The sequence below is a fragment of the Lagopus muta genome, chromosome 11, assembly GCF_023343835.1.
Source record: "Lagopus muta isolate bLagMut1 chromosome 11, bLagMut1 primary, whole genome shotgun sequence".
NCBI classification, from domain to species: domain Eukaryota; kingdom Metazoa; phylum Chordata; class Aves; order Galliformes; family Phasianidae; genus Lagopus; species Lagopus muta.
The window spans coordinates 2,606,721-2,631,185 of NC_064443.1; the positions used below are offsets into that span (position 1 = coordinate 2,606,721).

General features: G+C 54.5%; 2 protein-coding genes across 2 annotated transcripts in view; both read left to right on the top strand.

Annotated features, from left to right (window-relative positions):
* Positions 1-211: 211 nt before the first annotated feature.
* On the top strand, positions 212-18,144 carry LOC125698871 (TRAF interacting protein). Its single transcript, XM_048957777.1, has 15 exons — positions 212-390; positions 531-588; positions 1,590-1,673; positions 5,354-5,393; positions 7,875-8,002; positions 10,384-10,478; positions 11,082-11,195; positions 12,137-12,224; positions 13,529-13,618; positions 13,835-13,923; positions 14,672-14,827; positions 15,021-15,069; positions 15,574-15,699; positions 16,212-16,262; positions 17,028-18,144. The coding sequence occupies exons 1-15, from the start codon at positions 293-295 to the stop codon at positions 17,157-17,159; spliced, it is 1,398 nt and encodes a 465-aa protein (XP_048813734.1). The 5' UTR covers positions 212-292; the 3' UTR covers positions 17,160-18,144.
* Positions 18,145-18,712: 568 nt separating this feature from the next.
* The window catches only part of BSN (bassoon presynaptic cytomatrix protein), a 55,631-nt gene continuing 49,878 nt past the window's right edge, over positions 18,713-24,465 (top strand). Inside the window, exon 1 of the mRNA XM_048957839.1 lies at positions 18,713-18,885. Coding sequence (XP_048813796.1) covers positions 18,713-18,885 — 173 coding nt within the window. The remainder of the gene's footprint in view (positions 18,886-24,465) is intronic.

The following is a 24,465-nucleotide window of genomic DNA, read 5'->3' on the forward strand; positions in this document are numbered from 1 at the left end:
GGCGGGGCGGGCCGGGCTTGAGGACGCCGGGTCGAGGGCGGGCCGCTACACGGGCCGCGCGAGGCCGGGCTCGGCTCGCCGTGCCCTCGGAGCGTAGCCGGGCTCGGCCGTCGGGCGGACTCACGGCGCCCCGCGGCACGGGCCCGGCACGGCGGCCAGCAGGACCAGCCCCGCGGGGAGCGGGACGAGCGCGGGCCCCGTGACGTCGCTTCCGGCCTGGACCGGAAGCGGCGGCCGGGCGGCCGGGTTTGAATCGCGCGGCGCCGCGCGGCCTCGCGCTGCCGGTCCCGCCATGCCGATCCGCGCGCACTGCACCATTTGCTCCGACTTCTTCGACAACGCGCGCGACGTGGCCGCCGTGCCGTGCGGGCACACGTTCCATCGGGCATGGTGAGCGGCGGGCGGGCGGGCGAGGGGAGCCGCCTCTTCCTCAGGCCGCGGTGCCGAGCCGGGGTGCGGCCTTCCCCTCGGCTGCGGCTCGGCCCGCGGGCGGTGTCGGTCTGAGCGGCCGTTTCCCTCTCCCTCCGCAGCCTGTTCCAGTGGTTCGACACGGCGCCCAGCCGCACCTGCCCGCAGTGCAGGATCCAGGTACCGCCCTCGCTGTCGGCGCCGCGTTTCTATGGCACCGCGCGCTGCTGGAGCCTCCGGCCTGGAGCCCCGGGCCTGGGGGATGAGGGAGGGCGGATGGAGGCGAGCGTGCCCTGCTGATATCTGTGCCGGAGCCTTCGCTGCTTGGTGTAACGCTGGGGAGGGCAGGAAGGAAACCCCGGGCCCTCAGAGCGGCGTTTCTGGGGATGCTGTCAGGCAGACAAACTGCTGCCGTGGTTCTTAGCACCGAGTCCTGGCTCTCGTTGAGGATGTGCTGTGCTGGCAAGGGAGGAGCTGCGCTTCTCTGGAGGCTGCTGTGTTATCGGCCTCGCAGGGCTTGGTGCGTGCAGCTGAAGGAGGGGTCTGGTGCAGGCTTCCAGCTTGCTGTTGCTGGGACTTGCTCTGTGCTCGTGCTTTTTTTCCTCTCAAGGTCTCGGCCCTTGTTCCTTCCCTGACTTGTTGATTCCCTCTGTTCTTCGCTGCCGCTTACATCTCTGGGTTACCATGGAGTTATCGCGAAATAACATCTTATGTAGCAGTAACTATGCAATTAGCTGGTGTCATGACTGTATATAATACTTAAAACACAAAGCTGTAACTGCATGGGGGAGGTGTGGAGAGCTATCAAATTCAATTACAGCACCTTCTGCCTGCAGAAAGCAGCACGTACTTCTGTCTTTGGATTTGGCATCATGTTAGCTCAGCGTCAGCTGCTTGGGCCTTAGCTGCCAGAGAACAGACTGCGCTCGATTCAGAAGTGCCTGAATCTTTCTGCTGCAGCTCGGGAGCTTGGCTGGAGTTGTGCTCCCAAAACTGAGTGGGGGGCCTGCAGTTGTGCTGCTGAGCAGAAGCAGGATATTGCCAGGGATGGCGTTGCACGTGGACTGACGTGCCTCCTGTGGCCTTGTGGCAAGGTGCCACCTTCTTCCCCTGCGTGCATCTTCTATATGTACTGTTTCTTCCTGTGTGTGCCAGTCAACCTCTCCCCTCTCTGCTTCTAGGTCAGCAAAAGACACATAATCAATAAGCTGTTCTTTGATGTTGCGCTGGAGGAGCAGACAGCACTGGATGCAGAGACCTTGCAGGTATTTGATGGGGTTCTTCTATCCTGTGGTGCTCTGAGCAACTTAGAAACATGTCTGGGAATGCTGGTTCTTTGCCACCAGCTGCTTCCCGAGCTGCTGCTTGCTGTGCTATGCTCACATTTCAGACCCAAAGCACTTCATTGTCTCCGGCCTGTCCACATTTTCTGTCATGGTCCAGTCTAAGCTCTGCCATGAGGCGGTCTCCCATGTGCTGGTTTAGTCCAACCAAATCTCAGATAGTGACTCAAGAGGCCTCCTCTTCTGCTTTATTGTTCTTTCTTATTGTTCTTACTTAGCCTGGAAGCCTCCTGAAGCAGAATCAAGTAAGTATCCAACTGCTTCTTCTCCACTGGGTCTCAAAGCTCCTCTCAGTGGTTGTGTGGGAATGTGACTGCAGAGATTTTGCCAAAATGCATGTGAGAAAAAGTGCTGAATTCAGTGATCTGCTGCAGGTATCTGCGGCCTGACAGGTGGGTTTATTTGCATGGGCTCATAAGGAAGTGGGACAGCAATGGTGACTTGGTTTTCCTAGAGATATTAGGAAGTGGAACCGTCAGAAGCTGCACCCTCAGGAGCATGCAGTGCTGCTGCTGGGTCCCCATAGGAATTCCAGGCTGGAGTAGAAGAGCTGAGCGATGTTCTCCAAGAGCCAAACTCTGCTGTGGAGAGCTGTGTGTGAGGAGGGATTAAGGCACAGGGGCTGTTCTGTGCTCTACTCCGTTGCTTAATATGGATGATGCATGGCTCCTTATGTGTGGAGTTATCTGTTCCAAAAAAAGTCATCAGTTGACCTCGGTATAATGGGATGCTTGTATCCTCTTGTGTTTAGAATCAGCATGTGCAGCAATTACCATAATTAGCATCGTCATGGCAACTGCTATATGTATACTGTATGTTTTTAAAATAAAGCAAGCCAGACTGTGATGTCAGTAGCACTGTTCTCAAAGACCACCAATAAACTGGAGACCAGATCTGCGTGCGGAGGAAATGAAAAAGCATCTCTGGGCACTGGAAGCTGTGCGCCTCAGATGCAAAGCAGTGGCTTGAAGGAGGTAAACATTGCCTTTAGGACGCATTCAGATCGGGTCTCATAAGTGTAAATAGATGAGTGACTCAGTGATGGGCTGTATGGTGAAAAATGCCCTAGAAAAGCTGTTTTTTCCTTCCTCTTATCCACTCCCCAGGGTCCAAGATGGGCTCCCTCAGCTTTTTCCTCCATGTAGACCATGCTAAAGGCCTGGCTCTCTTCCTCTCACAAGAGACTGTAGACCTGCATGGCAGCAAGACAGCTCCTACAAAGTTTATTTTGTTGCCATTAGAGCAGTGTTGTCTAGACTTCAGCACAGGTATTTTAACGAGGGAGCTGAGGTCACTGTGTAATAGGGAAGAACCAAGTATTTTCTGTCAGAGGAGCACGGTTGGCTGATAGGGTTCTACTGCCCCACGGACAGCTCTGAGGGTTGCTGTGTAATCAGCTGGAGCTGTGCAGCCTGCAGATGCCTTGAGATGAGAGCCTGGCCTCTCGAGAGGCCAAGAGGCAAGAGGGTGTGCTTCCACGTGCTAGAAAGCTGAGGGTGAAGCTGTGTCATCCCAGAGAGACAAATCTGTTATGCTAGAAGTGCTTGGAAGAATTGCCTCATGGCATTCTGATGCAGAATTACCCAAATTATCTTCTGAGTGATCAGCCTTTGCTGATCCCCACTCTCACTTTTGCTCCGAAATACTTGGGGTTGAATGAGAGCTGAAGCTGCTCTGCTTCTGGCTGAGTGGCAGGCGTGGGTTTCAGCTAACGCTGCGAAGGTATCCTGGTTCCCTGGAGTCGATGCAGACCACAGGTTGAGCGCTGCAGCATATCTCAGCTTTTTAGTGCTCAGCCTGTTTGTTGGTTGGTTGTTTTTTTTTTTCCTGTACTGCTTTTAAAGATGGTTCTCAGCGATCAGAACAGTCTCCATGTTTCTGCTGTGGGAGTAGAAATGTGAGTTTTGGGGAGAGACGCTGCCCCGGGGCTTGCTGGAGCCCGGCATCCTACTTGTTTGTATCTAGGGAGCTGAGAGCCCATCTTAGGGAGGAGATTGGGGTACTTTGTTCAGCTTGGTAAAAGGGAGGCAGAAGGGGAGGGTTCCTGCCTATAAACCTGCCAGGGAGGGTAGAAACCTGGGAGGACAGCTGAGGGCTTGTGGTTGCAATATCTTGTGGCTGCATTCTCTTGTAATCAGGCTGGCAGAAAGACAAAGGAACTTGCATCTATCAGAGTGAAAACTGGGAGCAGCCTTTAGGAACAGTGGTGGAAGATGAGGGATTTCAGATTAAGTTGATGAATGAGGTAATGTTACATAGCTGCCTGCGGTAGCCCAGGATTTCTTTTGCTATCATGGTAATTAGCACATCTTGTGAGCTCACTAATCGTTCCTGAATAGGACTCAGAGGAGGCTGCATCAGAATAGTTCCTGCAGCAGAGCTATTTCTACCTCAGCCCTCTGTTGTCCCCCTGGGGGCAAATCTAAGTCAGCTCTGCTAGGCTTTACCCTCTGTCCCTTCTGCTTACCCAGCTTTAGATCCCATGCTCTCCTTCCCTCATTTGCTGTCACGAGCAGAGCTTTGCTTTGGTCCTGTCAGCTCTGTGGTCACTGCTACTGCTATTCTCAGCTCAGATTTGCATGTAGCATTCCAGGCTGCACAGATTTGTGTGCTCGGCTTCAGTACTGTGTTGGCATTTTATTGTGGTTTTATTCCACTGCAGTTCCTGCCTGGCTTGTTATGTGCTTTCCTCTGCAGCTCTAACAGCTTTTTAAGTCATCTTCTGTTGACTCTTCCCTGTATTTTTTCTTTCCTCCCTCTATCTCTAACGTGGTGTGAGTTATAAATATGTATATAAATATATCTATTGCCTATCTTTATGAACTCCATCCATCCTTTGGCTATTTTCCAGCGTTCGTAGGTTATATCACTTCATCCATAATTTAAACCACGGTTATTTGCTCCCTCTCTCCAGTCCTTAATTAAGATGTTAGAAATGCCTGACCTCCCCCAGGCCTTTGGGGTGCCCAGGGGACGTTGGGTCCCCACTGTTCAGTACAGATGGGTTCACTGGCGATCTGTTTATGGCCGTTTGGCTCAGCTGTTAGTTGATATCAGCATCTCGCACTGCAGTGACTTAGTGTGCTCAGAATGCTGGCGATGCCTTTTGATCTGGACGCTTTGCCACCTTTTCAGATGTTTGGATGTGCTTTTGTGCCCCTCACCTGCACGTGGCTCAAGTTCACGTCAGTTCAAAGTGGCTCTTGATCCAGATAGTCTGGCATCATCCCTGTTTTATTGCCCTGTTTAGGTAAAAACATTGCAAAAATTCTTCCTGTCTGATTTCCTGAATTTCCCTGAGAGCCTTCCAAAATTATTCAGCTAAAACGAGATGACTGACAGTGTGAGAAACGCAAGGTTGACAAGGCTAAGACAAAACTGGGATCGTCTCTTCCCTCCCCGCAGAATGCCAGTTGGAGGTGCTCTTTGTGTTCCCTGTGATGGTACTTGTTTGTAGCTTGGTGCTTGCTGCTAATGCATGCTATTCTTAGCACATGGCTGGTGCAAATGTCCTGCCGAGAAACCTCTCGGGTCCTTTGAAGATATGGTGAAAGCTTCTCTGCAGGCTGTTTCCTAATCGGGTTTTCTGTGTTGCGTTTCAGAATGAACTGGACAAGGTGAAGGCTCAGCTCTCCATGAAAGGTGAGTTCCAGCTGCCAGCAGGCCTTGGGCCCTGCCTGCCTGTCTGAGCTGCTTGTCCAGGTCGGAGGGCTGAGTGTGCAGAGCATCCTCTCACTGAAGCTGAGGCCATGGTGCAGGCTGTGAGCTGTTCTGCTGGAGGAGCTTCTTCAGAGCTGTGTCTTTGAGGAGAGACTGCCCAAAACTGTGTATAACCTGTATAACAGAGCCAGAGTTCACAAGTCAGCCCAGCTCAGCTCTAACTGGGGTCTCCTTTGCCAATTTAGGCAAATATGGTTTTTCTTTTTTGTTTTGTTTTTGTTTTTTTTCCTCCTCTCCCTGATTAAGAGCTGTGAAAGTCCAGCACAGCTCTGTCTGGAGTAAGCTTGCCAAAATCAAAACCTGTGGTCTGAGCACCGGGAAGCTCACAGCTGCACGTGCCAAAGGCTTCTTCCTTCTAACAGCTACAGTGGTGCCCAGGCTGCAGTGGGAAGGTGTTGGCTTTTGTTTGGCTGTTGCGGTGCCACGTGTGTCAGTTGAAGAGCAGACGGAGCTTGCTGTGTGCACTTCCATTTTTCCCATCTTTAATTTTAGAGGATGTTTGAGGGAGGCAGGAAAAGCAAAAGCCCTGGAGACTTGTCGATGGTTTTCGAGCATCGTCTGTAGGCAGCCTGTCATCAGGACATGAGTCATGAGCAGAAAGGAAAATGTCAGTCTGAGTGACAGAAATCCAAAGTCACACTAGCAGAAAGGAAAAATCTTTAAAGAATGCCAGGGGTTCACCCACGCCCTGAGAGTCGTCTTTACTCTGCCTTCCCTGCACGAGACAGACTCAGCTAGCCAGTAGGTTGAGGATTCGGTCCTTAGCCTGAGAGCAGCACTGCACAGCCTGCACGTCTCTATTCTGAGGCTCGTTCTCTTGCCAGCTCGGTTGAGTTTAGTGACTTGGTAGAGAGCCAGATCTTCTGGGGAAGGTGGCTGGGATTATTGCTAGGATGTTATCCAAGAAAAACTGCTTGAAGGCCTGCTCATCTTCTCAGCTTCTGGTGAGTAGAGGTTGGATGTGACATTCCCTGTCCCATCCTCTTTTCATATTGGAAAGAAGCAGTTCCCACCTCCTGCCTCCTTTGCTATGGGCACTCTGCTCTCTGGTGGTTCTTGTGTATAAATTCTCCTCTTAAAGATGTGCTCTGTGCTCCGTGCTGTAGTAGAGCTGTGTAATTGCCAGTCCCTTATCAGCTTGCAAATGGCTCCTGAGGTGCAGAGCTCTGTACAGACCCAGCAGGCGCAATGGGAGGCACTTGGAACGAGCTGAGAACTCATTCCTGCAGCATGGGGAGATTTGACTCCTGCCATCTGCCTCTGGGCAGCTGGGATCGGAGGAAGGGAAAGCCCAGGCTCCTCTGGTTCATGTGGAGTCCTTGCAAGTGCAGGGGGGCAGCTCCAGGCTGTGCTGCCTCTGGTGAGGAAGGGTTATTCAGACCAACAGAGAAAAAAGGCTTTACTAAGAAATGTGTTTCCTTCAACACCTCCCCAGCCACCTGTGTGTTTCTGCTGGGATATGTTCTTCCTGAGCTTCTTCAGTCCCATGTGGCTCCCTTACTTTTGTCCAGCAGTGCCATACTTCTGTGGGATGTGTTGGCACGACCTGACACTGGATTGCTTGGAAGGAGGAATGGCCCTTTTGGAGGGGTGCTGAGTGACTTCCTGCTGTTGTCAGACTGGAGCCACAGGCAGTTTTGACAAAGGCAGGAGGAGCTCAAGACTTCACCCTGCTCTCACCAGAGTTGCACTGAGGGTTACTTTTCTTCGTTGCCCAGTAGCTGAACTGGCTGTTCCCTGCTTAGCTCTGACAGCTGCTGCTGATGGTTGTTCCTTTGTGAGCTGTTCTTCGCTTGTCTCGCCAAAACAAATGGAAATCTGGCGCTGTTTTCACAGTCTTCTCCCTGGTGGTCGAAGCTGCGTGCCTCGTGCTGGGTGGCCTGCACAGGGAGGTGGGTGCATCACGCTGGTGGTGCCCTGGGGTAGGTGCAGTAGCTTGGTGACGCAGTGCTGCTGTCCCTGTTGAGCAGGCTGGCTGTTTGCAACCCCCAAAGGGCTGCCCCGCACGCCAGGCTCTGCATGGGGAGGATGAGCTGAGGGCTCAGCTCTCCAGCTCAGTGTGACTCCAGAGAGCAGTTCTGCACACGCCTGGCTTGGAGAGCACGCAGGAGTTAAGATACATCAGCTTAATGCTAGCAGGACTGGCGCTGGAAAGCTATTAAAGGGAACATGTTATCTTTACTGAAGAAAATCTTGAAGCCTGCTGGCACTGGGAGAAGCAATTGCTTGCTACAAGCCCAGTTGCAGACAGCATTTAGGGAAATGGGTCTCTACAGGACTGGCCGACTCCTAGCAGCATGGAGACCGAGAGTGCCATCAGCTGTGGTTTGTTGTGCGACTGCTGTTGTATGTGGGGCTGCTGAGGTCTGGGTTTCCAGGCCGTGGTTTTCTTTTTTCTCCTAGAGAAAGAAAAGCGGGAATGCCAGGCCATCGTGGATGGGCTGCGGGACACCTTGGATGTGCGCAACGCCACCATCGAGTCGCTCCAGAAGGTGCTGGGAGAGACAGAGATGCTGTGTTCCTCTCTCAAGGTACCTTTCCCATCCCTTGCTGGATTTTGGCTCTACCCGTTGCACGATCGATGTTAATTTTGTTCAGGCTGCCTTCAGGCCATGCTGATATTGACACTGCTCTGTGCTGGTGGGAGTTTGGGGTGGGTGCCTCGAGACGCCTGCCACTTCAGTCTCTGAGTAACAGGAAGGCTGCGGAGCTGGGTTTTCTTTTTGGGTTTATTAACCCAAAGTGAGCAGTGACGCCAGTCTGGAGGTACTGGCTGCGTGCCATGCTGAGGGTGATTCAGAGCCATAAAACCCAGGCCTGTGGCTGTGTGTAACGGCTGTGCACTCAGGGCAGGGGTGGCCTGGGCTGGGGGGCCACCAGCCCAGCCTGGGGGTGTTAGCTGAGCTTTGCTGCTGCAGTGCTGGTCGTAAAGGTAGTGGTGTGAGGGGAGTGTGGGAACTGGCCCCCGCGCCCTGCTGCAGAAGCACCGGCTCCCTGCGGTAGAATGTTCTCCTGAAATGGGTTTTGGCCAGACGGGATTCAAGGAAAATTAGTTTCTTGGTTTGATCAGAGGAGAAATCAAACTGATATATATGGAGGGGGAGTTGCAAGCTTTAGCTGAGTGGGATTTGATCCAGCTAACTCTCCTGTCTGTTCTGTTGCCAGGGCTTTCCTTCGATTAGGTTAGTAATGTGCAAAGTCCAGGGATCAAATATTCCTGTTGTGCTTCAGCGTGCAGTGACTCAGTGCATAGTCATGCATTGTGCATAAACAGCAAGTGGAAGGGGGTAAGAACAAGAGACTCTTGGCTGGGATGTCTTGTGGTGAGCAGTGCAGCCTTGACTTGGTGCTTGGCTGCCTGTACTGTGTGCTGAAAGCTCACTGCGAGCACAGAGTTCAGACAGTTCCTTAAATCTCTGCCCCTTAGTAGGGAGTAGGGTAGAGAGAGCCTGCACTGCATTACACTCCTTGACCTGCCAGGCCATGCAGCCAGGGAGAGCTTGTAGGTAGGGCATGGAGCTGTCTTACTGCACACCATGTACAGGGCTGGGCTCCTCCTGGAGGAACCACATGAAGGTTGCCTGACATGAGCTGTCACAGGGCAGGAGATAAAAGTAGGAGTCACCACCACACGGGCCTTGCTGTGGGACAGCACAAGCTCTTTTTTGCCTGCCCATCAGGTTAGATCCAATCTTCTCGGGTCTAAAGGCAGCCTGGCATTCCCAAGCTGTTCCTGGAATCTCAGATGTACTGGTGGCAGGATAGCATTGATGCTTCCTACTTCAGGAAGGCAGGTGTGGCAGTGGAAGTTGGTGCCTGCTTCTCAGCTCAAGATCTCCATGCTTGACATTCCTAGCTGGCATCTCAGGAAGAGACTCTGCTTATGTTGTCTGTTGCAAAAGCCTGAGTATGCTGAAGTCCTGTTAATGAAAGTCGAGAAGGGCAGGAGTAGAGACCTGAGGGTATCTTTTCTGTGGTGTTCAGTGTTTCCCAGCTGAATGCCAAGCACTGTCTTACATGCATCATTTAAAGATTAAAGCGCTGAACTTCTGCAGTAAATACAGAGGCTTAACTAGCTGTGAGGCAGGTCGAGCTCACAGGCAGTGAGCAGGTCCCATCTTCTGCCAGCTGCTGCTGAACCTCCATGTAAAAGTCTGCTACTGGGCCCTGTTCTGACCTGGCCCAGGGGTCAGGAATGTGGAGATCTTTGGTCAGCAACAGCCTAAGGTGGGCTCTGCAGTTGGAAAAGCAAGATGTGAACCTGCAGCTCTGCAGAGTCCCAGCGCTGTCACAGCTGTTTGGCTTCTGTGTTTTCTTACCTCAGCTGAGGTTTGCTGCTAATGCTGCCTGCTACTGGAGAGCCTGGAAAGGTGCTGGCTGTGAGAGACTCGTGGCCGCCCCAGGTGGGTGAGAGAAGCACCCAGCTAAGCATCTGGTTCAGCTGAGATCTGCGGGAGAGACCCATGCAGCATTCCTATTTCTGCTTTAAGCAGCTAAGAGCAAGGAAAACTGGAAGGCTAAAGCAAAGGGCTCAGCTATTTAGGGAGCAGAACGCACTGGTGAGGTTTGCCTGCTTTGAACTCCCTCACTTTTGAAAAACATGGTTGCTGTGTTGTGCACAGAGTGCTGCCCAGCCCCACAAACACACCCAGCAGAAAGGGGGATCCAAAGCAGTTCCAGCACCACGCTCCTCTTGCGATTAGCACTCAGACCCTGCTGTGCTAGCAAGGAGCAGAGCTAGGGGTTCAGCAGGGAAGGAGCTAAATTCTCCATAATCCTGGGCTGCTGAGGTGGTGATAGCATTAAGAGCCAGTGTATGCTCCCAGCTGCCCGCAGTGCGCATAAGCCAGGATGTTTTACTAACAATCCCTGGAGCCTTCCTGACGGTGTGTGTGTGCTTGCTTCTCTGCAGAAACAGATGAAATTCCTGGAGCAGCAGCAGGAGGATAACAGAAGTTCAAAGGAAGAGGCCCGCCGCCTGCGAAACAAGCTGAAAGCCATGGAGCGGTGAGATCCTGGGCCTCATAGACTGGGCTGCATGTCTCTCCCCTTCTCCAAGAGGAAAGGAGAGGTCCTGCTGTGCTTGCTGCACCTCCCAGCCCCACGTGCTGGGACTGCTGGGCCTCCTTACCCCATAAGGCTGGAAACTGCTGCATTAGCAGGCTTTGCCTGGCTGTGCTCTCAGCCCAGCTTTCTTTCCAGGCAACTGCTCTCCCTGAACAGCAGCAGGACATGATTCTCTGTGCAGACTGTCCTTGTCTCCGGGCCTCCGAGCATAGCTATGTGCTGTTGCTATTACTGGAGAGGGTTCTGGGGCAAAGCTCAAATCCCAGCCTGTGAATGAAGTCAGCTGTATGAGTATAGGGCCTACAAGTTGGTGTGTCAGTTCCAAGTGTAGCGGGTGTGTACAGCTGTCTCTTCTCTAGTCCACGTAGTGCTACTCTGTCCTGGCAAAGATACCCTCCTCGTAGAGTGGTTGCATCTCTTTGCCAGCCCTACATCCAGGAGCTTAGCCTGTGTGGGCTCCCCAGGGGAAGCAGGGCTGCAGCCTTCTTCCCTGCTCTGTTCATGACTCATGAGCTGAAGGTACATTTCCTTATTTTATTGCAGGATTGAATTGTTGCTTCAGAGCCAGCGCCCCGAAGTGGAGGAGATGATCAGAGAGATGGGAGTTGGGCAGGCAGCAGTGGAGCAGCTTGCAGTCTATTGCGTCTCACTGAAGAAGTGAGTGCTTCAGGCTCGGCATGGGCTGCTCATGCTGGCCTGGGCTTGTGGGAAGAGAACGTGTTGCTGAGTCCCAGCAGACACACAGACACTGCGGGGCTCTCGTCCCTGTTTGGGCCTCCTTTAGGTTTTGGCTGACAGATCCTGGGGACCTAGATTGGAGCCTGTCACACTGAACCGTTCCTGTTGTCACTGCAGTGACACGCGTGTCACCATGGGAACTGTCTCCAGAGCTGTCAGTGCACCTATGCAGTCATTATCATTCCCTCAGTTCTCTTTTCACGCCTGGGGGGAAATGGGAGGATGAGGAGCTCTGGGCTGCACCCTCTGCTGCGTTGCACAGTGCAGCTGTGGCCTGAAGTGCTCTGAGCACACCATGCTCTGGCACGCGGGATCTGCAGTGCTGCCATCCCCTACCTGGAAATGCTTCTGGTCCTGCTGAGCACAACCACAGCTTCTCTGGGTCCGTTCTGATGGCAGCTGAATAACGGCAGCTTTGATACAAAGCTGTAATGAGGCAAGTGTCCCTGTGGTGTAATTGGGAACAATGTGCTTGGCCAATGGTATGAAGCCTCTGTAAAGTCATTTAAAGCAGAGTTCTCTATTTGCTGCAAGTACAGAGGCTGCTCTGTTTTTTGTCTCTCTCTTCCGCTGGCAACTGTAATGTTTCTGAATCCAGTTTCCATTTCGTTGGTGAATCCTGTGCATGCCCTGCTCCTAGGCATGGCATCCTCTGCAAATGTTTTTCCCTGCCATGTGTGATGATGTTTGTTACACCATTGGTTCATTTTGGTACGCTCAGCTCAGTTCCCTTAAGGATTTTGTATGTCCTGGGTTTTCTTCGGTGGTTCTGCAGTTGCACATCTTCAAATTGAGGGCCTCTAGTAAGTTCTAGCTCAATCCTCTTTAAAGGCAGCATGATTCTTCTTCTCTCTTTTCAGGGAATATGAGAACTTGAAGGAGGCTCAGAAGATCTCTAGTGAGATGACAGAGAAGCAGAAGAAGGAGCTATTCTCTGTCAACAGTAAGGTAAAAGGAGAACATGAGAGATGTAAAGGTGATACCTGGTCAGCAACTGTGCTCCCAGCCCTGTGCAGTGACCCCCTCCCACAGTGAGCTCTCCTTAAGCAGTACAGCTGGCATGGAAGTGTCAGGCAGGGGTTTCTGGGTCAGAGTATGATGCTGTGTGTAGCTCATGGGCTGTTACTAGCACTGTGGACTCTGAGGATGTCATTGGGGTAGGATGTGCAGAGCCAGGAACACAGCAGCACGCAGGTGGTGCTCCAGAAGCAGTGCTGCCTTTGTCCTGCCAGGCATGAGCATGAGCTTGTTCAACCACCAGCCCCTTCTGCTGCAGTCAGGGCCCTGGGAGGAAATGAGGTGTGAGCCAGCACCAGCTGAGCAGGGCTTAGCCCTGTCTTGCCACAGAGCTGCAGATATGTCCCTGCTGCTGTGCTGCCCCTGCTCCAGCCTGGCTGGGCCCTGTTGGCCCAGGCTGGGAGTTACTGTTTCAGTAGCAAGTTGCCATGATAAATGCCTGCGTTGCTCTCCAAGGAGCAGGTGTTCCCTGGGTTGTGCCAGAGTCCAGGCTCAGAAAGTGAGAGACTGTGGGTGGATTTGGCCTATTTTTGTTCTCTAGCCATAGCTGTTATGGTCCCCTCAAACAGAGGAGGAGGTTCTTGGAATACCGAGCTGCTCCTAAGCGAGTTAACTCCCTACAAGAAGCGTTGCTGCTGGAGCTGACCTGTTGGCCGAGTCTGTGCCAAACTACAGTCACTAACTTGGGTCAGGAGGATGCGAGTCAGCGCGCTCGGCTTTGGCTGACAGAGGGCTGACTGTGCTGCCACTCTGTGGGCTGGCCCAGCACCTGACCCCACTTCAAGCCCTTGTTGTGGTGCCAGGCCACCTCTCAACCTCCGGCTCCTGGCACACTCTTGTGCTGAATCAGGCTTGTCAGTGTGCCAGCACTGCTGATGCACAGCCGGCGTCCGGCCTGTGGTTTGTGATGCTGTGATGTGGTGTGTGTTAAGGCCTGCAGGAATTCGGGATGGAGCCACCAAGTGTTAGAACGTGGAAAAGCTGGTACTGTCGGGCAGAGATGCTGTGGGAAGACTTAAGCTGGGCAGACAGCCCTGGAGATCCCTCTGCAGGCAGCTTGAGGAAATGAGCAGCAATCGGATTGCTCTGATTTGCTGACTGCCATGGGAAAATTGAGCCCGAAAACAGGAAAATAGTGTGTGCCATGGAGCACATCGTTCCCATGGGGATTCATAGTCTCCCTTACCTGTGTGTTGTAATCGGCACTCTGTGCTTTGGTGTTATTTATTCTGCAGCTGCAGAAAACAGCTTCAGAGTTGGAGAAGACAAAGGAGGAGTTAAAGAGCACCCAGAAGGATTTGAAGAATGCAGACAAGGAGATCTTGGTGAGAATATCACTCCTCAGCCTGCAGTAACTGGCAGCTGGCCACAACCTTCAGCAGCAATGCCAGGAGCTGTGCTGGGTTTTGCTTGGATCTGCCCACCTTACTGCTTTCATCTGCCCCACCTCTGAGCTCTGGCCAATGCTCAGTTATGGGAGAGGGGTGAAGGACCGGCTGCTAAATCTTTTCTTGTCTCACTGCCTTTCCTCTTCCCTCTAGAGTCTGAAGAAGAAGATAGACATACTGCAGGACACTCTGAAAGTGCCATCTGTAACTAGAGAGACGCTCAGCCGGCTGGTCTTTGAGAGGTCAGTGCGGTGCATCCTCGGATACAGGCCAAATATAGCAAATAGCATGTCAGAGTGAGGGCACCAGCAGTTTAAGTACTGACTGGGAAGGCAGGAGCATGCTGGTCTGGAAGGCGTTGCCATAGCACAGTCATCTTTCTTCTTGTATTTTTTGTTTTCTTGCTGCTGACAAGACAGTGTTTGGATTACTGAAGAAGTGCGTATTTTGGTGGGTTTGCATCAGGTTGGTATGGAAGAAAGAACGAAGTTTGGACAAACTTCTTCCACTCTGCCCTGCCAGGGAAATATCCCTAGAGCTTCTCTTGTGGTTGCCTCAGGGTTGGCCTTCCAGCAAGTGTGCCCTGATATACAGGGGCTGGAGATCTTTGCCAAACAAAGGAGTTCAGAATGATTAAGGCTTGGTCTGGCATCCTTTATATTTTAGTGAGCCTCTTTCTGGCAACCTGTGCTATGAGCCCAGTACAGCAAACTGGGTTGTGTGTGCTGAGCAGAAGTGTGCTGGGCTGTTTGCTTGGGCTTGGACTGCTGCTGTGAGCAGTGGTGTTTGAAGGTGGAACAGTGGTTTGAGACATTGACTGTGGACTGTGGGGTTTGGGTTGTTCTTTCTGGAACTTGTAAACAGAATGGGGTTCAGATCTTAATCCTGCTTCTGTTGTGCCAACTAAATGATGTAGCTTGTAGCTCCCCCTCCTCTTCTGCCTGATGGGTGGCAACTTCTTGATGGCTGATGCTTTGAATGGCCTTGCAGCCCAACTCCTGTTGAACTGCAGCACCCGAGGCTCCGCCGTCCAGCTCACAGTGATGAGATCAACCTAGATGACGCTTTTGATGTGGACACCCCTGAAAATCAGCCCTGCAGATCTCCATTCAGTGCTGCAAAAAAGCAGAAGCTGGATAAAAAGCAGTGAGTTTGTCCTCTTCTTTCTAAAGGAGATGAAAGTCTCTGTGCTTTGGAAGCTGCTGTGTGAGATCAGATGCTCTCCAGCTGCCTGATGTCGCACTGCAAGCTTTTTCGTCATTTGCTTTGCCTTGTCTGTCCTTGCCAGCTCCAGTCAAACAATGAATCTCTGCTGACTTGCTCCTTGTGCTTCTTACAGGCCTCCCGTGGTAAATCTGGCAAAGAAAGCTCTAAAGGAAACAGTGGAGGTAAAAGGACTGATCTTGTTTGCTGTATCACCTCTTCAATTCTGCTATTAATAAGCTTGAGATAAAGGCCCCATTTTCCTGTGCAGGAGATGCTCTAGCTGGAGGTTGGCCTATCTGCTGCACCACAGTACATATTTCAAAGCACTCTGCTTGACTGTCTCCTAGAGACGCTGTTGCTGCCTCAGAGGCCTCCTGGAATTGGGCAGGAGAGGGCGGGGGGGCACGTGCTGCTTGCAGATTCTCCTGCATCAGATGTGCTTGGCAAACACACTGTGGGCTCTGCCTGCGAGGGCTGTGGGTCAGCTGTCCCCTAGGCATTGCTGGATGCAATGTCCTGCCTCCCAGGCATGGCTCCAAACGAGCCCCAGAGGGAGGCTTGGAGGTACTGTTCTTTGGCCTGATGTGCTACAGGACTGCCTGTTACCTTAAGCAAGTGCCCGCATACAGACTGCATTCAGCAGGTGATGCTGCTTAAAGAGCTTTTCTCATTATTCTGTGGGACAGAACTGGGGAGATGATCTGGAGGACGAGACTCTGAAAGGATTCCTGCCAGCATTCATCAGAAACTCAGTTTTCTCCAAGAAGCCCGTGTCGGGTAGCTTGCTGCGGCCCCACACGAACATGGGCAAGGTGAGTAGTGCTGTTGGTGAGCTTGGCTGTCACTGCACTCTTCTGTCCCGAGGTTACCCTACAGGAGGAAGCCAATGAGGCTTTTACCTTGCCACATTCAGCGTAGGGAGAGTAAATCTTGGAGTGCGAGCTGGCTGCCTCCCAGTCCTGCGGAGCTCTGGAGATGACAGATGGTCATTCCCTACCTGGCAGCAGATTAAATGGCCTTATGTATCCAGTTCCACCTCCTTGGAGTGTTGGGCGTTTTCCTTGTGTGTATCAGTCCCACTGAAAAAATCTGAAGCTTTGCTGCAGTCTTGAAGGCTCAGCTTACATCAGAAAGATGCTCAAACTTCACTAATACCCTTGGGCCTGCCTTTTTCTGAAGGTGAGGGCTTAGCACAAGGACTGAGTGTTTCCAGGTGCTTGTAACCTGTCCCTAGAGCACGTGGCTTGTGAGGCTCTCTGCTGACCGAGACAAGAAGTAGCCAAGGCTCTGTGCTGCTCCGTTCACGTTTGTTTGTCTCTCCTAGGTGAGGATGGGATACGATGGCTTGGGAGGCAGAACCAAGTTCATACAGCCTGTATCCTTTCCTGCAGCTTGTGTGGCAGTAGTAATGCTGGGGGGCACCTCCTCTGTTCCTCCTGTCTCAGCCAGCTTGGTAGCCTGGGGCAGAGCTTCCCAAACTGTGGCTGGGACCTTCAGGGAATCACCATCACGTTGCTCTGCATCTGATTCTGAACAAGCCCGAGCTCAGCAGAGACAGCAAAGGCATCAAAGACCTGAGCTTACTAAGAACATTAATATTTATTTTGTCTCTGAAGATTTGTACGATGCCATCACGGGCAAGGAGAACTCCTTACTCTAAGATCTCTGCCCCTGGAGTGTCACCGTGCCCTGGGAGGCTGCAGGTTCTGCCTACTGTCACTTTGTCTGCCCAATATCCCAGCTCTGATATGCAGGGTAGATCTTGAAACTCTGTTGGTTGTGCTTTGACGTTGCTTTGTGCACTAGGGCATGGCATGGAAGTGGAAAGTGTGGGATAGGAGTGTGCCTGAGATTTGCTTCTGTGGGTAGGGGCAGAGCCCAGCCTGACCTTCAAGGAGCTTTTCTTCGAGTAGTTTAATTTTCCTGGAGGGAGCCTGCAGAGATGGAGTCCAACAGCCCATCTCTTCGGGACAAAATGAAAGTTAAAGCATGTTATTAAGGGTGTTACCAAAGTGCCTCAGGGTGTAAATATGTGACTGGGTCCCAAGTTCAGAGCTCAGGTTGCTCTGGAGCAGGTCCTGTGCTGCTTATGTCCCCAGAGCCTTGATGTGTGTGCTTCCCTTGACGGCCCTACCTTCAGACAAGCCCTACAGAGTTCCGTCCCATAGCAGTGAAGAGCAAGAGGAACGTCTCCAGGCCAGCAGCAGCTGCTGCCCCTGAACGTGCCTGCAGCAGCAGCAGCCGGGCCAGCCTGGATGCTTTCCTGCTGTGAAGGGTTCGTGCCCCTGGGAGCAGTGGGGCTGAGTGTGCTTGCACAGAGCCTGGCCCTGCAGCGAGCCAGCCAGGAGCCCAACCATCTGCCCGGTGCATGGACAGCTTCGTGCCTCCTTTCAGCCCCCCTCTCTCATTTCCACGCAGAACTTTAAATGGGGATTTCTCTTCCAGCCTGCTCGCAGCTCTGTAGTTGCTGCTGCTGTTGGTCGCTGGAGGTGGAGCTGCACTGCTGGGACACAGCCGTGAGCTGCAGCTGCAGGAAGAGATCTTGGCTGGCTGCAGCCTGGGGGGCACGAGTGGGAAGAAAGGACCTGGTGCAGTGCTGTAAATAGTGTGGAGATCTTGCTGGGCCCAGGGTGCTGCTGCAGCACAGCTGTACCTGCTGCTGGGCCGCTCCCCATCCCTCTGCCAGGGCTGCAGCACCTGTGCCAAGCTGGGGTGTCCTGGGCCTTGGGCTGGGATGTGGAGCCTGCGCTGGGACAGAGGGGGGTGGTGGTGGTGGTGGTGGTGCCCCCCTGCCCTGCTCAGGAGGAAGCACAGTGCCCTGTGCTGCTGCCCTTTCTCCTCCTGGCCTGTGTTCTGTAACTTCTGTGTGAATTTCTGGTTTTTTTTAATGTGAATGTAGGCATTTTTGTCGTTCTTTCAAAGCCAGCCCAAGGCACAGTGCTGCTGGTGGCCTCTCTGGGGCTGGAGCTCTCCTCGCCCCACTGTTGAGGCCCCAGTGCGTGGTTCCCATCCCCACCTGCTGGAGGCTGGGGGGCCGGGCTGGCTGCAAACCTGTTGAGGGAATAAAAGAATTGCTCTGCATTGGTACTGAGCGGCCTCCCCTGCCTTCCTCCCGGCGGCCGCCTCTGTGGCTGCAGTGTCTGAGCTCTGCTGCTGGCTCCTCTAACGAGGAGGCTGGAGGGGGTGAGGCGCGATGGCGCCAGCAGCCCGTGATGTCACGGGGGGAGGGGCGGAACCGCGTGACATCACCGTGCGGCGGGACGCGGCTGCCGGCCGTGACGTCACACAGCGGGGCGGCGCTGATTGGCGGGCCGAGCGCCGCCTCCCGGAGCCGCGCGTGACTCCGAGGGGCGGAGCCGCGCGTCGGTCCGCGCCGCGTGACATCCCGCGGCGATCCGTGACGTCACGGCGGGGCCGTGCGCTTATTGGCTGTCGAGTGTAACCTCATGCGGCGCCGGGCGCTCGTTGGCCGCCGAGGCGTGACGTCGCGGCCGGCCGCCGCTCGTTCGGTCGCTCGGCCTCGAGCCGGCGGGGCGCAGGGCACCGCCTGGCGGCCGCGGGGCATACGCGACGCCGATTGGCGGCCGGGCCCGGAGGGGCGGGGTTTTCTCCTCCGCCCTCGGCCGCGCCCCGCGCGCCCACCGCCTCCCGTCGGGGCGGCCGCCCATTGGCCGCGCGTGCCCGCGCTCGGCGGCTCGGGGGCGCGCGCGCGTGCAAGGGGTTGGCGGCGCATGCGCGGGGCGACGGGGTCGGCGGCGACGGCGGCGCGGGGCTGATGGCGGCGGAGGCGGCGCTGCGCTGAGGAGCGGTCCCGCCCGGCCCGCCATGGGCAACGAGGCCAGCCTGGAGGGCGGCGGCGCCGACGGGCACCCGCCCTCCGCCGCCGCGGCCCCGCCGCCGCCCGCCGCCGGCCCCGCCGCCTCTAAATCGCCTTCAGCACCGGGCGGCGGCGGACAGCTCCCGGGGCCCGCGCCCGCCCCCGCCCCGCCCGCAGCCAGGTCAGAGCGCGGGGCCCGGCGGCGCGGGGCGGCGGGGAGCGGCACGAGGGGTGTGCGTGCAGCCTTACGGTGTGCGTGCAACGGTACGGGTGTGTGCAACGGTACGGTGTGTGTGCAGCCTTACGGGTGTGTGTGCATCTGTACGGGTGTGTGTGCAGCGGTACGGTGTGTGTGCAACCTTACGGGTGTGTGTGCAGCCTTACAGGTGTGTGTGCAGCCTTACGGGTGTGTGTGCAGCCTTATGGTATGTGTACAGCCGGACGGGTGTGCATGGGGGGAGGTATGTGGGTGGTGTGTGGGGCACGGGAGCACTAGAGGAGGTGTGCACGCGGGGCGTGGGTGGGGTTCGATGTGGAGCAAAGCGTAGGTGTGCATAGGGAGCAGGTGTACGGGGTGTAGGTGTGCAAGCAGAATGTGTGTGTGTGTGTGCACGGCATGCAGGAGCAAAGCATAGGTGCAGGTGTGCACGGTGCGCAAGGGCGCGAGGCGTGGATGTGCATGCAGGGTGCGGGAGCATGCATAGGTGGGTATGCATAGGTGCAGGTGTGCTCGGGGCACAGGAGCGGTGCAGGCACACGGGGTGCAGGTGTGGGGCCAGGCAACATGCGGGTGCACAGGATGCTGGAGCAGAAGGCTGTAGGTGCAGAGTCGAGGAGTGTAGGCACGTGGGGTTGCAGGCACGCAGGGTGTGCGTGGGTGCACAGTGGGGTGCACGCTTGGTGGGTGCAGTGGGTGCTTTGCTTGCAGGTTGGGGGGTGCAGGCAGGGGGGGGCTGCAGGGGGAGCCAGAGGCTTGGGGGCCGGCGTGGAGTACGGGGTGTGGATGGGAATGGAGTGCCGTTATGCAACGGGAGTGATGTGCAGCCCTGTGGTGCCGAGCTGGTGGTGCCGTGCTTGTAGGGTGACGCTTTGGGAACGGGTGGCTGGGGGCGTCCCTTTAAAAAGCACACCCTAAAACATCATCATCCTCTCGAGAAAAAGAAAGGTGGAGGGCAGAAAGTTGCAAGGAGGGATGTGGTGGGGCCCTGCGGCTCTGCTCCTGTTGGCCCCAGTGCTGCTCTGTGGACTGGGAGCGCTGCTGGGCTCAGCATGGTGCCCCACTGCTCTTCGCCAGCTCTGTGCCAGCTCCCATAGAGACAGCATGAGAAAATAACCCCCCAGGGGATATTCTGTCCTTTTTCCTTTCCGTTTTCCCATTTTCTGTTGCTGAAGAATCTCCGACTCCTCAGCCTCCCACTCTCTTCCAGCCATAACTTGTTCGTAGGCTGCTCGCGACACTTCAAGATTAAATGCTGGCACAAAAGGGAGGGTGCTGTGGGGGAGGATGGGGGGTGTTTTCCTCCCTCCCTCTTTCCCTCCTTGGGGCTGTGCTGGGTTCCCCATCTGAGGGCGGAAGCTCCATGGCTGCTTTGTGGGAGCAGGAACGTGGCAGGGCCTGGTGTGGGGTTGTGCTCTGCCTTTCTGGTGAGCTGTGAGTGGTTCCAACGTTGGAGCCCGGCTGCGGGTGCTCTGAGGGATCCCTGGGAGGATGTGGGGATCCAGCACAGCTCAGCCCCATTGCCACCAGTAGCACTGGACCACGCCGTGTCCCCACTGTTCTGCACCACCCGAGCCCATGCACCAGCCCTGCAGAGCCACAGGGCACTGGCTGTGGGTGCAGAGCTCCTGCAGTAGGGCCAGTCTGTGAGCAGGGCACGTGGTGCTGGAACCCCCAGGGAGAGCTGTGCAGAGGCCAAACTGCTGCTTGGGGTTGCATCCCTGAATGGGGATTTCCAGCATGGAGTGATAGCAAGTGGAGGCTCAGAGCACAGTGCTGGGGTGATGCTGCCTGGTGCAACCCTATGCTGGTCACTGCTGGGTGCTAACATGGATCTGCCTATCTCTTAGGAATCAGAGTTACATTTTCCTGGCTCTTGCTCACCATAAGGCTGGTGCTTTAGAGAAATCTGCTGGGTTGCTGTGCTAAGTAAGCACATCTGTGTTTGTACGAAGCATCTGGAGCATCAGGGATGCCAGTGCTGGGGTTAGGTGGGGAGAAGACCAGGTCTGTGGGATTTCAAGCTCATAAAACTTGTGTGTCATATCAGAAGAGCACAGAATGGCTCACTTGGCTGATGGAGGCAAAATATTTGCTGTGTTAGACACAGCAGCTCCATGGCCCTGGGTGTGGGTGCACCCCAGTGTGCTGGCTGCTTCCCGAGCTCTCCTGTGAGCGTGCTCGTCCATATCCACAGTGCTCAGCACGCATCCATGCCTCTATTTCCAAAACAAACACACAGACCTGCAGTCTGCCTGGTGGGTTCCAGTTTCCTGCAGCTGGAAGGAGCCCGGCGTTCCCCTGCAGGCGATGCTGCCCTGTGCTTGCTGTGCCCAGGGCTCGTGCTGCACGGCTTCTGCTGGCTCTCCCCCACCCCGTGGACCCAACGTTGCATCCCACTCCCACATCAGTGCATGTGGGGTTTGGTGTTGGTAGGCAGCTCGGGGTGCTTTGGAGGGTGCCTGGCGTGCGTGCAGCTGAATGCAAAGATCAGATTGTCACGTTCTCAGCTGCAGACAGAGCAGAGCTGCTCTGTGCTGCTCCCAGGGTTCACCTCCCTCAATACGTGTGCTCTGGAATGCACTTTTTTCCATTTCAGTATGAAAGATGAGATTGCTTTTAATTTCTTTTCTTCCAATCCTACTTACATCAGCTGTTATTTGGCTCCACAGCTGGGCTGAGGAACCGTGGGAGCTCTCACCCGTTTCTCACAAAGCCCACAGACTGATGTCTTTAAACGCACCTATTAATCTTCTTAGGGAGACAGTGGCTGTTTGGCTAGGGGGAAGGGAGCGTTCCTTCTTGCTTTTCTTTCCTTAAACACTAACATCTGAGTTAAGTGGCAAAGCTGATGGCTTGGAGCCTTCCCAGGTCCGTCTGTGGTGCGGCCATGCAGCGATTGCAGCGCGTGCTGACGTTTGGTGGAGTTGCTGTGGGTTGGCAGCTCGCTGTATGCGTGTCTTGCTCTGTGCTGCTTGGCCAAGCTTGGGGCATCCAGTGGGTCCTCATGGTAACAGCTGGATAGGTTTTAGTAAGAAAGCTGTGTTTTCCTGGATAGTGAGTTTCCTGCAAGGAAGGCGCACCTGATGGTAAAAGGATGGTCTGGTGTGTGTCAGGCTGACAACAGGCCGTGCTCTCCTTGAGATGCATTGGTTTATCCCTTGTTTCCTTACCAGCTTTGTCTCACGCCCAGGGATCTGGGACTCTTTTTCACCCATGCACAGCACAGTTCCATGTTGGACAGGGCAGGGGTGGCTGTTGGCACCACAACTGCTCTGCCATCGGTCCGGGGAGCTGCTGGGCCTCGGTGTCCCTCAGACCTTGCAGACCTCCTCTGCAGGAGGAGCGTGCATGCTGCAGGAGCATCCTGAGAGGGTGGTGAGCTGGGCGTCCTCCTGCCTCCAGCACGACCCTGTGTGCCAGATGTCTGCAGCAGATAGGCTGGAGCACGCTGTGCCAGGGCTGTATGGCTGCCTTTCCAGTGCACCCACATTGCTGTATGTGAGCAGCACTGCGTTCTGCTTGCAGCACTGCAGATCGCCCTGTGCTGCTCAGCGTCTGCCCCTCTTTAGGGCAGCTCTTTGGTCCTAAAGAGTGGAAATTTCCACGCCAGTCCTGTATTCCTGCATGTCAGGCTGCTGTTTGCTTGGGTCCAGCAGCAGAGCTCTGCTGTTCTCTGGCTTGCAGACTCCTAAACCCTTGGCTACTCTATTAGACGTGGATTTGACTGGCTTCATTCAATTATAATGGAGCACCAGTCCTTGTTTGGGCAATGAAGATGGTCTGTATTCCTAAGTTATCCATCAGCTTAGCCTGGGAGAAACGGTGTCCAGGAAAATCACTGGGAGAAAACTCAAGCAGCTTCTCTAAAGGAGTTCTCTTCTACTTTGCCTGTGTGCCTCTCTTGTCTCAAAGCATCTCTGAGCTGCGCTGCTTATTAGATTAGGATCTGATTCCTCTTGGCCGTACCACCCGGTTTCAGGAAACCAGTGTCGATAATTGCCAGCTTCATTTTACTTTTCATTAACTAAAAACGCCATCCAAAACACTCTGAATCAACAAATTATCACGTCTGTCTTTTTCTTCAGAACTCACAGACGCAGTCAGATAGCTGCTTTGTGTAGGAATAGAACCATGGGATCACGCAGGTTGGCAAAGCCCTCTGGGACCATCCAGCCCAGCCATCCTCCCACCACCAGCACTGCCACGTCCTGCACTGCCGCGTCCCCAAGGCTCCTAAACACCTCCAGGTGACCCCACTGCCTCCCTGGGCACTTAAGCTTGAGATATTGAAGTTGATGGATTCTCTTTTTGTTATTGGTAATGCATTTATTCGTTAGTTTTCCTTGCCTTCCTATTGTAAATATCACATTTGCACGCACAGATATTCTCTCCTTCTGAGTTTGGTTTGCAGTTTGTGCTCGGGCTCCCGATTCAGATCTCCTGGAGCCAGGAGGTGCCCCCCCAGGATAAGGATCAGCACTCACAGCCCACTGCAGCCCGATGGCCTCCTGCCCATCCAAGGCACCAGGGCTTCAGGGTGGGAGCCCCTCCTGCAGCAGAGGGGTTTCTGACAGACACAGCCTGAACGAAGCTCTCAGCAGAAGGTGCTTGGTGGGGTGTGGATCCTTCCTGCTTGCAGGCTTGGTTTTCCCCAGCACCCTCGTGACACGTGCAGTGCTCAGAGCTCTTTGTGGAGGACAACGTTGAATCCTTGGAGTTGGAAGGAACCCTTCAGGCCATCTGGTCCAACCCCCTGCAGTGAGCAGGGACACCCACAGCTCCATCAGTGCTCAGAGCCCCTCCGGCCTGAGCTTGGCTGTCTCCAAGGAGTGGGCACTGCCACCTCTCAACAGCTTCTATCCCTGTTGCCTCAAGCCCTGCTGAAGCGATGTCCTCTCTATTGCTCTTCCACACCTTAAATGTCAGCTCTCTTGGTAGCACGAAGCAATGAAGACCAATAGAGGATCCACAAGGCGTGGGGAGAAGTTAGAAGGGCAACGACAGGATGGACAAAGACACAACTGGGGGATGGTGAAAGGGTGCCACTTTTTCATGGGTGGAAAACGAATGAATTTGGTTGGCTGCAGTCCTTGATGCACCCCAGCACAGAGCAGTGGGCTGGCAGCCATCTCCCTGCACCTCGCTGCCCCTGCCCACAGCCCACAGCACGGCCAGCCTCATTTCCTCTCATCCCGTCGGCACTGGGGCCGTTATAGCAGGGTTTTCTTCCCTTTCTCTAAAAATATAGGTTGCTTTCTTTCTGGTATGTCATTACTGCCTCTTTTTTAAGAGTGCTTCTCTTCCCGATGGATCTTCCTATTTTTTGTGCCTGAAGTGAATGTTGTTTCTCGTTCCGGGCTGAGTTCAGTTGACTCAAGCTGTCACGGAGATGGATAATGATACATTTTTTGCATCAGCTTTTAATTCTGGAACACGGATGGAACTCATCCAAAATAGAGCCCTACAGCCTTCCTGGCTTCTCAATGGCAGAATGCAAAGCTATTGCTGCCGGGGTGGGGGTTGGAGGAGCGTGGGGAACTG